At 39.1% G+C, this 16,205-nt stretch overlaps 1 protein-coding gene across 2 annotated transcripts in view; it reads left to right on the forward strand.

Annotated features, from left to right (window-relative positions):
• The first annotated feature begins 1,057 nt into the window (after positions 1-1,057).
• Positions 1,058-16,205, forward strand: part of EGFR (epidermal growth factor receptor) — a 229,312-nt gene continuing 214,164 nt past the window's right edge. For both annotated transcript variants that reach the window (XM_074283621.1, XM_074283620.1), the window contains exon 1: positions 1,058-1,553. In XM_074283621.1, coding sequence (XP_074139722.1) covers positions 1,466-1,553 — 88 coding nt within the window. In that variant the 5' untranslated portion in view covers positions 1,058-1,465. The remainder of the gene's footprint in view (positions 1,554-16,205) is intronic.

Consider the following 16,205-nt stretch of genomic DNA (forward strand, 5'->3'; position numbering starts at 1 on the left):
ATTCAAGGTCTTCTTACTTCTGAGCTGGGCTTTAAAATGGGTTACCCTTCCACTAATTTTCACCATTCGATTTATACTTAAGCATAAGATTTTTAAATTTTTGAGCTCTGGAGTCCTCAAATAAAAAGTTCCCCGACCGTCTACCCTAAAAGGGCAGAGAGGAAATGTGATTGAAAAGTATTAGGAACTGAGGAAGTTTTGTTTTGTTTTGGGAAATTAATAGGTTGGGGGGTCCGTTTGCTCCTGTAAGCCACGATACACTGCATAAGTGAACTTCTTCCTCACCTCCCCCTCCCTCCAGAGAGAAGGGAGGCTTCAGAGCAGAAAATAAGCAGCTCTGCCCTTCTCTTTAGTGGCAGAAGAAACCAGGGAGCATCTTCTCCTGGCCGAACTCTCTTCGAACCCTCAACTATGCACTTAATATAACTAAGATCTAAGAACCTTCTCTGGGAGAGGAAAGGATCACCCATTCTCCTTTTGCTCTGCCCTTCTGGCCCCGCCCACTGTCCCCCTGAAATCCGCCCACTGTCCCCTACTTGGCTTTACCCGGCTTTACCGGGTGCTGGTGGCCCAACCAAGAAGGGTGACCTCCTCCCGACCCTTTTGACATCGCCGAGGACTTTGATCCGTGATTCTCTAGGGGGAAGCCTGCGAGTAGGATTTGAAGTTGGGGAAAAGTTTTGGGGTTTTTTTTCTGAGAGGCTGGAGGTGAAGGAAAAAGGAAAGGAGCCGGGAGAGCGCAGAAATCATCAGTAAGATGGGGTCAAGGCTAGCCTAGGTCAAGGCTGAGGAAACACTCTCAGCGCTTCTTTCTCCGTCTCTCCCCTAACCCTCACAGAAGGAAAAAAGGAAGGAAAAAAAAAAAAAAAAAACCAGAGCCCACATTTACATGTGTATACCGAAGGATTGGAGTTGACAGTAGCTCCCAGTCCCCACCCCCAAACTCCCATCGCTTAAAATTGTCCCGACCCCCACCCCCCACCCGCGGTGCTCTACGAGCTAGGAGCTTCGGCACACACGCACACATACATACACACCGTCACACTCACACTCACACAGCACAGAGGCAGGAGCAGTAGCCGTACCGCCTCCTTCTCCTCACTCCTCCTCCTCCTCCTCCTTCTCCACCTCCCCTCCCTCCTGGCGTTCGGGCGGCAGCAGTAGCTGGAGCAGCCTCAGCGGCAGCCGCTTCCCGGCATGGTCTGCTAAGCCAGCCGGTCTGGCAACAGGAGTCCGAGGCACAGAGGGCACAAGGGGGGGCTTTCCGACGTCAAAGGAAGAAAAGCCAAAGGCAGACGCTGCGGACTTCTTGGGATTGATTGATTCTCCACCTGGCCGAAGACCGTCTACCCTAAGCGGCGTTCTGCCGCCTGCCTTGGGTGCCGGGGCCGGGAGAAGGTGTTAGTGGGGGCGTGAGATCCCTTTGGGACACCGGGACTCGGACCTTCTTCGATCCGGTGTGGCCATGGGGCTCTACGGGGCTGCTGGAGCCGCTGTCCTGGTGCTGCTTGCCGGACATTTCTCCCTGAGCTCGGCGCTGGAGGAAAAGAAAGGTAAAGGTGTCTCCTTCTCTCCCGCCTCCCGCGGTGTCTCCTGCCCTATCTCCGCCCGCACCTGGTCTACCAGCTCGCCTGCCCCCTTTCCACACCCCGCCCCAGCCCCAGCCCCTGTCCCAACCTCAGCCCTAGCCGGCTCCCTATCTCCTCGGCGCTCGCTGGGTCCGGGTCGGCTGGCGCTCCCCTTTCCCTCCCCCGTTTCCTGCAAGATCAGCTGGGAGCTCTGGCCAAGACCCTGCTCTGGACTGAGTCTGGCGGGGCTGGCCCAGGAAGAGGGGGCACTGGGGATCTCTGGCCGGGGAACTGAGGTCTAGAATGGAAACCTGGTGTCCAGAACCACCAGTTCCAGGACGCGCCCTGCTTGGCTCCGCGAGCTCAGTCAGTCTACGTTTGTACAGGAAACTTTCAGCCGGCTTTCGTCTCCTTGGCCCGCGGAGGAGACTGGCGGGAGGAGGGGGTGGGGAGGTAACCGAGATAGAGTTCTGGGGGTCGGGGAGCCTTGACATTGCCCACAATCTGTTCTGGGAGGGGGTGTCACACTGTGCGGCAGGAATAATGGGACAGGAGTCCATGTGACAGCCCTTCCCCCACCCCACCCCGACTTTTCCTCCGGAGCATAACAAGAGTCCTCGAACTTGCCGGGACAGCAAAACATGAGGGCGTGAGATGTCAGGCTGGAGCTGTGTCCCACTGCTTGAATACTACCAAGGCTGTCACCTGTCCAGTTCTCTGGCCTGCTAATAACTCTCATGCTCCAAATTTAAGGAATAGACCATTTTGGCTTAGTCGCTCACGTTCTTTGCTCTCTTTCACTGTCCTGCTTGTCACTAGTCCGGGTTGAGGTTCGTGAGGGTTAGGAGTAGCGTGAACCCTCCCCCTTGCACACTAAAACTTAAGTCTCAAGAACCGAGCCCCTCAGCCCCTATTCCCACTCTCTACACTCAAGCCCCCCTCACAAAACTGCAGAATTTAGCCTTGCTTCTCCTCTCTGGGTTGTTGTTTTTTGGTTTTTTTTTTTGGTCTGCCTCTCTCCCTTCCTCCCTCCCTCCTTTCCCTCTTTCCCTCTCTCTTTCCCACTTCAGTGCGGTTCCGTCGGCCTGTGTTTGATCCCTCCCTGTCCTACAAGGAGCGCGGATCTGAGTAAGATTAATCTGTACAGCCGGGACGCTCCCTGCTCACCTTTGGTTTTCTCACCACCCTTCCTCTTTATTCCCCACTCTGGGTCATTTCAGGTTCTTCCCAGGCTTCTTGAAATACTTTATTAAACTTCTAGGGAGCGGTTCCGGGATCCTGAATGGGTTCCCCAGGGTTTCTTTGAAGAATTAGATGCTAGAAAAATAGATTCTAAAATCCTCAGAACCAAATGACAGGAATCCCTTTTGAGGATTCCAGTGCAAATCATTTTGGGGAATAACTTGAAGACTACATACTCATTCTCCTCTCGCGGGTGGGAAGAGGAGTAGACAGTCTACGCGGGGATCCACCATTCTCTCCGCACCAAGCCTGAGAGAATCTGATTTCGTGACTACTGACAATAAGCTCCCTTGGAACAAGCAACACGTCTCACTCTGAAAAGATTCTAATTGCACAATCTTAAAATCAGGGAACTCGTGTTCCAAGAGTCAGGTTCCGACCTGTTGTTGATGTCATAGGCATAGGGTGTTGGTTTTGTGTGTCTAGTGTGTGTGAGAGACAGAACCAGGGGAGGGGGGAGATATTGTGGATGGGGAGTGGGAGGAGGAGTTATAAACTTCCTAGCTATGTTTGCCCTTCTACCGATAAAGATGTTTTGAAACATTATTATATCGAACCTGCAAAATGTAGGTGAGAGGGTGAATATTCTCCTATACTGGAGGGAGAGTGGTCAGTGTTGAAAGCTCGGAACTGGGAGGGGGGGGGTTGTTTGTTTGTTTCATTTAATGAGTTAATCTGAGGTTTCTCATCAAAGATTTGATTATTTTTACAAATGTAAAATGACTTTTTTTTCCCTATTTTTAAAATTAATTCTACATCAATTCATTTTACCTCACACTTAAGAAACATAGAAGCAGACAAAATTCTTTTTTTCTCCATACAAGATTACTTTCTGATATCAATTCATCACTTGAAGATCGACAATTTCACAAACCCTTGAATCTTTGTTATGCTTGAAAACTTTCTAGTATTCTATACTTTAAAATGTTTCAGCTATTTCTGAGAAAGTGTAATTTAACTTCCTCTTTTTGTGTTCATTTAAAATAGAATCTCCTTTTAATATGGGGATTAAAAGGACCAAAATGTAAGAAAATAAGACTATTTAAAAAGATATTTGTTTAAATCTTGAGTAGAAATATTTGTGTATTTAAAAGAACAATGACAGGTGTGTGTAACTTCAACCTTTTTCACCCTGGGCAGATAATAGAAGACTAGAAAGGGAAATGATGATCACCCTCTTTTGAAAGTCAAAGCAAACATCTCCCTGTTCCAAGTCCAGATTTCTCTCCTAAGTTCTTTTCATTCTTTCTCTTCCCACCCTTTTCTGTCCAAAAATGGTCTCCTTTCTAGGAAGCAACTCAGAGGTTATATTAGAAGATGAACAGCAATTTGTGATGTTACCCAAGCAAGCCCCTTCCCATCTTGTTGCCTCCATTGCAAAGTTGAGGAAGAAACTACTAACTGGGTCCCAGGATAGGGTAGATGCTAGGAGCAACTAATAAAATATTTGTAAACTGTTTTGCAAATCCAAGAAATCCTGAATTGTGCTATGATAGCAAAAGAGATCTCTATGTACTTATTGTACTAAATGTAACAAACCGGTCTCGTCACTGGTGGGCTGTTGCAATGCTTTCAACCTTAACTTTTTCACTTACTACCAAGAAATGCAATGAAAGTTGTACAAGTGAACCCTATCCCATATTCTGTTGGAAAATGATCATAATTAAAATGTTAACATGGGGCAGGTCCCAAATATTCTGCAAATAAAAAAAGAGAGATGGCGTTGAAGATCTGATGGCCATTAACATTTTTTTCCTCACCAAAAATGAACAATCAGCCATGTTTTTTAAAAAAATAAAACAGTTTGACTTCTTTCCCTCTTTATATCTGGACCAAAAGCAATCCTTAGCAGAGCATTTCTCTTCATACTTGTCCTTCTGGCTAGTCTTGATTCTTAAAAATGTGACCAGAGTCCAGGAATATGAAAATATAAAATCAGCTGTCTTTAGTTTCAATAATCTACCCACAAAATAATTACTTTGCTCTTCAAAAAAGTTTTTTTTTTGGTTTGCTTGTTTGTTTGTTTGTTTGTTACACTAAGGCAGATAGATGTTTACAACCAACAACAAAAATCCTACTACTTTGGACCAAAGCATGAAGTGTCATGACTAGTTGAATCCTTGGTGTAACATGAAGGATGAAGGAGGTCTTAATTTTCTCTCTGCTTCTAAATAAGTCATGCACTAGTTAGTTACTCTGTCTCAGACTTAGAGAGAATAAATTTCACTGCAGTAAATCTCACATGGGGATCTGAAAAAGCTTATAAGGAAGCATTTTAATGACCTGCATCAGTCCTTGCTTGGATCATCAACAAATGCAATACTGTGAACCATTTTATTTCCTACTCACAATGTTTTCCTGTATAACATATACACATTTGCCTTCCAGGTGAGACCACCTTATAACACCATTGTGTTCTTTTGTCCCACAAGTAGTTTGGCCTTTGTGGATGTGGTCCAAGGTAGCTGAATAAGTAAAGTTCTGTCTTTTACATATGACAGTAGTGTTGGTTTGTACTGCAAGATGTAATCAGTAAAGTGAATTTTGAGCTATTTTTCCAATATTATTGATAGATTTGTATCAATCCATTCATACTAAGGCTCAGACTGCCCTCCATCCCCATGACCAATGCCACACTTTTGCAAGATTTCAGGATGAGGTGAAAGATGTTATTCACTGATCTTAAACAAAACCGATGACCTTGACCTCTTGCATTATGCTATTATCAATCTGAGCTAACTAGATGTAGTAAGAATAACATTTATGGTGCTCATCCAGATTATCAATTTGATTTCTGGCTTGCCTAGGCAGCTGCTCAGTGGACAAAACTGGTTACTGTTTTGTGTTTCTCCAGGCATATATGCAAATTGGGCATCATAACACGTTTATAATGAGCTTTGAGACCTCCAATGAGAACTTATCTAATTCATGCTAGTCAAGAACAGACAGCTCTGTTTTATAAATGAATGAGTGACTAAGGCATAATGTTTCACAAACATGGCACACTAGATGGGCTAAAGAACATAGAGGGACCTCATCTCTTGCAAAATATTTTGCAGCTTAAAGCGCAGCAAAAATAAAAGTTGTGGGGGGGGTTATTCTTTTTGTTATCAATTTCAGGAGCTCTTCTCCAGTTCTAGTAATTATTTTTTAATTTAGGAGAAAAAAAATTTATGTAATATTTTGAGACTTACAAAGCACTTTACCTGTTATCTCATCTCCAACTTACAAAAACTTTGTGGGAAGGTATTATTATTCTCATTTTACAAATTAGGAAACTGAGGCAGAAAGAGGCTGAATGATTGGTCCAGGATCATACAGTTAGCATGTGTCAAATCTTCTGGAATCCAAAATTCCATACTTATCCACTATGCCACCAAAGACCTTCTTGTAACCTTTCACAATTCTCCCTTTATTTTCTAGTGTCAAATCTAATGTGTCATTTTCTAGATTCTTTCATATAAAGGTCTTCTATGCAACAGATTCAAAGGGTCATAGATTGAGAGCTACAAGGGATCTTTTTTAAGGAACCTTAGAAGTTGCATTGTCCAACTCATGTGAGTAAGTTTTACAGTTAGCTGGGGTTTTTTTCTCCCTTTATGGAGGACTGCTGGACAGTCACTTAGGTTGATCTTCATGAAACTTGACCAAGTCAAAAGTACAACTGATTTTAGATTACACATGACTGACTTAAGATCAGGTAGAATAGGTAAATGAAACTAACAAACCACTCAGTCAATAATGCTTGCTGAATGTCCATTGGGTATAGAGAATTAAGCTAGACTTTGGGATACAAAGCCAATATTCTTAACATATTAATCCAATCAGTTGGTTTTCTTAATAGTTATTAAGAGGTGGTTAAATGGATAGTTTTTTGTTTTTGTTTTTCTGAGGCTGGGGTTAAGTGACTTGCCCAGAGTCACACAGCTAGGAAGTGTTAAGTGTCTGAGACCACATTTGAACTCGGGTCCTCCTGAATTCAAGGCTGGTGCTCTATCCACTGTGCCACCTGGATGCCCCTAAATGGCTAGTTTTAAATCCTTTCTTCCTGCCTTACCCATTGGTGGTCCCAATGCAAGGAGAAATAACAATCGAAATAACAATAGTTGCCTCATACTAGGCACAGAATAAGTGTAAAAATAACTAATTAACTTGAATTAAACTCAGATAATAGGTTTATTGTCAATTGTATTCCTAAACTGAAAAAAAAAATGAATTTTCTCACTTAAAAATGTTAAATTTGGAATGTAAGATTTTGCAAAGATTAATGTTAATATTAAAAAATTATCCATGCATATGTTTTGAAAATAAAAAGCTTTGATTTAAAAAATGATAAATTTACACTCCCTTCTTTCTTTCCTTCCCTCCCCATCCAAACATCCCTTCTCCCTCCCTCCCCCATTCCTGTAACAGTAAACAACTACATATTAGGAAAATGCTAATATTTAGGATTAGTGTTTGTCCTTGTATTTGTACTTAAAATATAGTGGAATGCGGGGCGGCTAGGTGGCTCCTAGGTAGATAGAGCACCTGCCCTGAAGGCAGGAGGACCCAAGTTCAAAATCTGACCTCTTACTTCCTAGCTGTGTGACCTTTGGCAAGTCATTTAATCCCAATTGCCTAGGGCAGGATATATATGTAGGCTCTAGTTAGTGGGATATAGAAAAGTACACTTGAATATGTCTTTGTTTTTCAGAAGTATTATTTCTTTGAATCTTTAAATTGGCAAAGAGATTTTGTTATTTCATTAGAAAAATGCAAGTTATCATGACTATAGAACTTAATTTCTCTTACTCCTATTTGTATCTTTCTTGGTTTTTTTTTCTTTTTTGCATGTCAACTTTTTGACCTGTTGAGCTGACACTTCCTGTGGAAAAGTCTAGAAATTCTTTACTTTTTTGAGCTTATCAGTCATTTTTATCTCATTATTAGAAAGGGGGCTGCTTGGCTATTTTTGGGTATGGCATCAGAACTATCAAGGAGGGAAACAACTGCTAAATCCATTGAAGATATCCTTTTGTGCAGTGTGGCAAATTTAGTTTATTATAACTATGAGTGTTTTAGCTATATTCAAGAAGTTTCCTAAATATCATACACTTAGTATTTTGCTTATTAATGATTTTGAATAGTATTTTTGATTTCTTCCTAATGGTAGTATCAGCAGATTGAATAATAGAAAAATATAGAGCTTCCAGTAATGTCATTATTTTATAATGCATTATGTTATTTTCTGATACACTATAGAACATTATGAAGTATAGGAATATTATTTATTTGTCAAAATAAGCAAAACAGGTATATTTTGTTTATTCATTCTACTTTAAGGTTATTATCACTATTACTTGAGTATATGCCTCAGATCTTACACATTTACACAAGTATCATTTCATTTTATTTATTATGACTCCTCCACCTTAGGAGTCCAAGATATGTCTAAAAATAAATGGTCATTATTGTTTCTTGGGAAATTTATTTTCAAGAGATCTTTCAGAATTGTTCCCTATATTAATGTGCCACAAGAGCAGGATGGCAAATGACCTTCTCTTTCCACAATTGATTTCTTCATCTCTGTCACCATTCTCCTAGAATCTCAGTAGGTATGGTGCATATTTATAAAAACATCACTGGGGATTATGTATTGCTCAAAAGTTCATAATATCATGTTTTGTAATCTAGCTCTTCCAAGGAAAGAGAACAGTTTGGAAATAACAAACCTCTGATAGATTAGAACAATATACAATGGGAGTTGATATTAGCTACCTTCACTTTAAAAATCATTGCACTAACTAAAGAGAATATTCATTTATTTGTACATTTACTCATTTCTTTGCCCATTTTGAAAGTTAGTTCTATAATGCTTTTCCTCAGCAAAGACTTTTCTCTATTTGGCTGAGAAACTACTGTCCATGATTCTACTTTGGAAAAAACAAAAGAGATTAGAATTTTTTGAATAGTCTTTCCTTCTATAAAATAAAGAAAGGAGTTATACTGTTTGATTTGATCTTTTTAAAAATCCCTTCAGCCTTAAATTCTATGAGTTTGAAAGCAAATCAAAAAGTAGCATTTGGGAAGCCTATTTGTGGAAAAATAACTGAGACCCTTATAGCCATAATCATATGTTTCTTGTAAGTTTTCTACCTTATCCACTTCTAGCTTTGGATAGATTTCTTCTGACACTTCTACTTATGTTTGTGAAGTAATGGCGTCCCAATGAATCAAAAGTATTCTTTACACTTCCTATATATTACTATATATTACTATATACTACTACTATTACTATTACTCACTACTACTACTACTACTACTACTACTACTACTACTTTCTATATATTAGTAGTACTAGTGATGATGATGATGATTACAATCACTAACACTTTTATAGAACTTTAAATTTTACAAAGCATTATATGCTAGCTCTTGAGGTATGTTCCTTTCTTTCCACTCTCAATATTTCCCTTTCTCCTCTTTCCTCTCTACCCCAGTGCCTCAGTCTCCCTATCTGCCTTGTTAACCCTGGTCCTCATGGGTTTCTGTGGAAATTTCTTTTAAAAGTGTATTATATACTCTGATGACATAATATGTTGGATATTGGATCTAGGTTCTACAAACCCATATATTTTAAATGGTGAGTCTAGAGGTTCTTTTAAAAAATGCCATTTTAATTAAAAAATTCAGTGAGATCTATAAAGGAAAAGGAGATAAGTGGAGAAAGTAGCTTGGTTTTTGTTTTTGTTTTTGTTTTTGAAAGCTATTTGGTCAGTCAGCTATGCCTCTGGCAAATTCTGATTGCCTTTATATACAGATCAGTAACCAGTAGTTTCTTTGATTTAAATGAAAGCACATATTTTAAACTCATTAGAATGAGTAAACAGCCATTACTTAAAGGGACAATCTTAATATAGGGTTGTGGCACTAAGATATCTCTCTCACTGTTTTTAATATAAGCTATTAAACAACCTAGGCCTCTTTTGGAAACTTTGCATGACTATATATTGTTAAAATAACTGTGGAAGAAATACTTTTTTTCCTCCCTTCCCTATCCTATACATTAAGACTGAGACTACCCTAAAATTATGTTTATGTCTAGAAGGGAAACATTAAAAAGGAGATAGCCTTCAAGGACTATTTTCCCTATCATGTTTTTTCTCATTTCTATATCCCTTGCAAATATGATCCAATATGTAATTAACCCTCAATAAAATGAGCAGTTGATCTTTTATAACTAAGAGTCTCTGTCATGCTTCTATGTAAATGTATTTTGTATTTTTAGACAGACATATAGTTCCCCAAACCTGAATAAATTAGCTGGCTCTGCAACTAGTCAGCTGTAATGATGTTTAGGTAGTTTTCTGGAGATCAGTCCCCAAACTTGCACAAGCTGCTTGGACAGTAGTTGCTAGGGCATTTCACTTTTAATCAATAGCCAAGGCAAAACAGAAAATTGAGCAATTTGATGAAGTGGGTCGATATTAACTAGTTAATTAGGTAATTTTCCAGCTCTTTGCTTCATTTAATTGGGTAAATTTTGTCCTCAGAATCCCCATTGTAGGAATGCAAACTTGGTGGTATTTCTGGCTTTGGAAAGAACTGATTGAGAAAAAACACCAGTTGGATGTGCATTGGGGGGGATTATCTGAATCTATCTTTCCTTATTATGTTATATTATATTGAAAATCTTCAGCTTGATAAACTGGACCTTTAAGAAAAGTTGGGCAACAATTACTTAATATTCACAAAGTTGCCCAGTTACAAAATACGAAACATTTACAACAATGGAAATCAGTGATGTTCTAAGAACCCAATGAATATAGGGTGGATGCATATTTTTTGTAAATAAAAAGCTTTAATATATATATATATATATGTATATATGTATATATAGGGTGGAGGTAGAGGGGGTTCTTCCAGAAGGGAATCAGTAACTAATTCAAAATAAAGTACTTCTAAATGAAATTAAATACAAAAATTCATCACCTGTTCAGAATTCAGCTTTCTGATCATTTCAGCTCTTCAAAATAAAATCTTAAAAAAGGGGAGATTTAGAATGAGATAGCTAGTAATAGCTAACATCTACATAAGTACTTTAAGGTTTTGGTTTAAAAAAGAATTCTATGGTAAGATAATATAGAAGACTACTATACAGTCTAAATGAATGTCACCAAGATTGCTGGATGTTACTCATAAGCTCTGAGTAAAGGCCTGAGGGGATCTTCTATTTATTCTCATTTTACACCCACTTCTAATATACATCTGACTTCTGAGCTCCTGCAACAGATTAGAAGCAGCAGTTTATAAGTGGGAGACAAAGGAAACTATAGTCAATAGTGAGAAGACCTGAAATGTCTTAAGCTCTATGACCCTGCCCTATGGAGCTCTGCCTCAATTTCCTCATCTAAAAAATGGGGATAAAAATAGCATCTGTCCCTAGGACTGTTATAAGGATAAAATGAAAAGAGAACTTCCTAACTCTTAAGACCCTCTATCCTACTTTGGACAGCCCTAATTATTCAGATGCTTTTCCTGAAATTGGGCCTAAATATGTCTTTGGGCAACTTCCACCCATTGCCCCTAGTTCTGCCCCTTGGGGTCAAAAAAAAAAACAAGTCTAAATGCTTTTCCATGACATTCACATACTTGAAGACAGCTGTAGTGGCTCTCCTGTGTCCTAAAGATTTCAACGGATCATCCTATGACCTGGACAGCCTTAAAGGAAGCCAAACAACCACTTTATAACTAATGATGCTCTTGTGAACCTCACGTGTCCCATTTTTAAAAAATGTAATAACTAGTACCTGGAATTATCACAAGACACAAAGGAATACAATTTAGGTGAAGGAGCAGTATCTATGTAGTAGATAACACGTAATTGATACCAGGTGATCTTCAAGTGAGACGTCAAAGATGCCACTTTCATATAGTCATCTTCAGAGATGGAGCAAGAACTATTAGCTCATTACGTATATCTTTTTTATCCAGGTAAACCAGTTCAAATCCCTGACCAAGGGTTACTAAGGAACCTCCAGAAAAAAAAAAATGAGGCAACATCTGAAAATTAATTCCTCTTTCACAAAAAAAATGGGGGAATCATAACACTTTCTCTTAACTATGTTTCACCTGTTCATATTTTTTTTGCACTAAGTCCTTCAAAAAATCTGTGACCAGATGAATCCTGCAAAGATTCTGATTAGTTCAAGCATTTTGGTGGGAATATAAATCCATGACAAAAATAAACGCGATCTGATTACAGCTGGGCAAACTTGAGTGTGTACCTTTGCCTCCTAAGATATGTGAATGCAGTGTTTTCATAGCTGTGGAAGCTGGCTATTACATCTTATTATGGTTCGAAGAGAGAAATGCACAGTTGTTATTTTTGCAGCAGAGGTCCCCAGTTATTTATACCCATACTATTACTCACCTCTGTAGCCTAGGGCATGATGTCTTTTGCTACCACAAAGACCACCCAATACCTTCCTGGCTAGAATTCTGTAGGATATCAGACTGCATTGATTGCCAAGAATGGAGAGAGAGAAGGGTAGCTAGATGGTGCAATGGCTAGAGCACTGGCACTGAACTCAGGAGGACCCGAGTTCAAATTTGGCCTCAGACATTTACTAGCTGTATGACCCTGGGGTAAGTCACTTAATCCTGATTGCCGCCACACACAAAAATGGGGAGAGGGTTCAGATGCATGGTAAAACTTAGACTATGGAAGGCTTCAATTAGTTATACCATTCTCTGCCCCTCCAACTCCCTCATAAGCTGTTGCAGTCAGACAACAGTGGAACGATAGTGAAAATACACTCTAGAATGCTGGTATTGCAAGCAGAACTACTCGTTTTTCTGTGGCCCATCACTGCATGTCTGGTTTTTTTTCTTTCCCCATTCACATCCTGCCTTAGCTGTACCAGTACCTGCCTTAGTAAACTGTAGCAATCATTTGACTTCACTCAAAAATCTCAATTTTCTCAACTATAAAATGGGGATAATACACTATGGAAGGCACTTTGTAAACCTTTATATAAATAAAAACCGTCATTGTTATTATAATTATTGTACCTAATGAACTTTTCCAACAAATAGTCCAATTTTCTATTCCCCTAATCCAGTGGTCCTCAAACTTTTTAAATAGGGGCCAGTTCACTGTCCCTCCGACTGTTGGAGGCCGGACTATAGTAAAAACAAAAGCTCACCCTCTGTCTCCGCCCTTCAGCCCATTTGCCATAACCCCGAGGGCTGCATAAACGTCCTCAGCCCGTGCCCGCGGGCCATAGTTTGAGAACCCCTGTGCCTAATCCCTTCCTAATCCCTTTCTTTTAGAATGACACACCTCTAGGAACAAGTCTTGACTTGTCTCCTTACTTATCCCTGTTCTGATAAAGGTTAAAAGATTCATCCCTATGTTCCCTCCAATCTCTATCCTACCCTATTCTGCATGATATCCTTAGAAAACCTTGTTTTATTATAGGTGATGCTGTTATTTTTCAGACCTGTGATTTCATTGTTTAAAAAAAATGAACCCCCATTTCTTCTTCCTAGATTAATTTAAAGCCACTCTCCCCCAATAACTGTATTTCTCAGGGAACTCTGTCTAATACTGCACCTCCCACTCCTCAGTCTCACTCTCAGTGGAATGGACACATTCATTATCACCCTTACACCTTTGCCCTGTGATTATCATTCAACTCCTCTGCCTTTAAAACTCAGACCATCTGACTGCCATTCTCCCTCATTCCATGTTTTTACTATCTAGAAATCTCTTAGACACTTTCCCCACTCTATCTGATTACCTTTCTATTGCTTTCTCTGTCATCATCTTCAGAAACTTCAGCCTTCCAGCTGATAACTAGGTGTACTTCTCTTCTAATACTTGATAACCCTTCCAATACCTTGTCTTCCCAATTATATTCCTTTAGATCCATTCACTGTCATTTCTGTTGTACCTTAGCCACACACCAGGTGGGTCAAACATTAAACTTTATTACCTCTCAAAACTATTCATTTCAGAAATTGCCCTCTTTGATTACAATCATTTTTCCCCAGCCCTTCAATCCTGCCATATCTATTCTTGGACCTCATCATGACTTTTTGATCCCTTGATTCCTCTCCATTATTTCTTTGTAATTTTTTTTTTCCTGACTTCACTTATTACCTATTAAAGTCTGATTATGTAGTCTGGCATTTTAATGGCATAATCTCATTCATTCTCACAGTCCCCTTGACTTTCTACAATCTCAATTTGATAATCTTAGTAAAATCCTATCCTCCCCAGAGTATTCCTACTCTCCATATTTTTTTTTTTTTTTTAAAGATACTCTACTACTGTAGTAAGAGAAGTTTCCCATAATTTCAGAGTTACTGTGATGGATCATAAAACAAAAATAGCATACATAAAAGGAAAGCAAAACACATATAATTTCTTTTGCCATCAACACCTGTATAAACCTGCCTTAGGGGCATTTTAAAATTTGGGTAAAATGTTAGAAATTATGATTTCTGTGATTCAAGATATTTCTGTCCCAGTTATTACCTTCTCCACTTGTGCTAGCAAACCAACCTAATCATGGAAAGGATGATTGCATTGGAGAAAGTAAGAGGAGCAATCAGATATTTGTTGCCTCACCTCATTTTCCTTACAGGTTCAATTCCTTTTGTTTTCTCTGGAAGGCTTAAAGTTGCATAATAAATGGAATTCTGATTGCTATTTCGGAATTTGTTCTTCTTCAAGAATTAGTTTTAAAACGCAACTGAATATTTTCATTATGTTCCTTAAAACAACTATGGAAGATAAGGAGTTTTAAAATCACTCATTTTTACAAAGGGAGAAACGAAGGGAAAGATAAAAAAAAAATATTTGTCCAACTCAGAGTTGCTTCTCTCCAGGTCTGAGGTCAACACTGTTTCTTTTGCAACACAGAGACCAACTTCTCTTATCAGTCACTAATCCCCCACCCCAATTACCCAACTCTACCATGTGGCCAGAGTTTGGAAGTATAAATTCATCAAAGCATGCTCACTGAAATGATACACAATCATACATTTACAACTAAGAGAACTTTCAGAGGATATCCAGTCAGGTACATTCATTTTATTTCATTATATTTTTCTCTTTTATTGATACTTCATGGTGATACCACTTTATTCCCAATGTTTTCCGCCCTCCCCACTTCATAATAGAAATGTTTAGTCTCGTGCTTTTTAGAGCATCTCAAGCCATCTAATTCCCTTATTGTACAGATAAGGAACTTGAGGTCCAAGGAGATTAAATGTTTTGTCCAAGGTCACGAAGGTGTTAGAAATGAGATCTGAATATAGATCCCTTTTGATTACAGAGCTGATACTTTTTTTCCACTGCCTTTTAAAGAACAAAAACAAGTTGTTTGTGGAATGGCAGATAAAAACACAGTTTCTAAATGAAAGGGGGAGAGTATGATTCACAGTATAATAACAACTTACATTTATGTACCTCTTTGCAGTTTATAAGGTGTATTCCTCAAAACAACACTAGTAGATAATTCTGCCCTCTGTGTTCTAGAATGCTTATTTCACAGATGAAGCTCAAGGAGATTAAATTGTCCAAGGTCCCAAAATGAGAAAGTAAGACCATTATGATTGGATGCTGCTAGTTCTTCAGTTAGAAGAGTCCAGAGCTCAAGTTTATGTGATTTTGCTGCCTCCCTATAATTAAACAAAAATCCTGCTTTTATTTGTGAATTGTCCCTTGTCCTAGTTATTTTTTTTAATACAAGAAAACTTTCATCCATTTAAACAAGTTATTACAATTTCTACTCCATTCATTTACTAGAAATAGCCTCACTCAATGAATATAGTAGAATTTATTTGCAATGCATTTATCCACTTACATAGGCTAGAAGGCTAGCTTCCGTGTGAAGGCTTATTCCATTCTGAATTGGAAAATGAAGGTACTACATCACCAGATGCTTAAAGGTAACTCAACCTTATTAAACTGCCAGCCATTGTTTACCATTCCAACACTTCTGGCTGCTTGCTCATTTTCCCATTCTATATCCCTGCTGTCTGTCAGTCAACAACTTTTATTAAGCACCTACTATGGGGCAAGGCATTGGTGAAATAAAGCCAACTCCTCCCCCCTCAAAAAAAAAAAAAAAAAACAGTCTCTGCTTTCAAAGGGCTCAAAGTATAATGGTGTAAAAGACCAGAGTCTTTTTTTTTTTTTTCTTTTTTAACAACATATAAAAGGCCAGAGTACCAACAAGAATAGACTGGAAAAATTGGTGGTAGTTTCAAAGGAAAGGCAATACAATTAAGAACTGGGAAAGATTTTTTGCAGAAGGTTGAAGTTTTGCTGAGACTTGAAAGGATCCGGGGAATATGGGAGGTGAGGATGAAGAAAGGGAAAGTGTTTCAGGCATGGGA

The sequence above is a fragment of the Sminthopsis crassicaudata genome, chromosome 1 (genome assembly GCF_048593235.1).
Source record: "Sminthopsis crassicaudata isolate SCR6 chromosome 1, ASM4859323v1, whole genome shotgun sequence".
NCBI classification, from domain to species: Eukaryota; Metazoa; Chordata; class Mammalia; order Dasyuromorphia; family Dasyuridae; genus Sminthopsis; species Sminthopsis crassicaudata.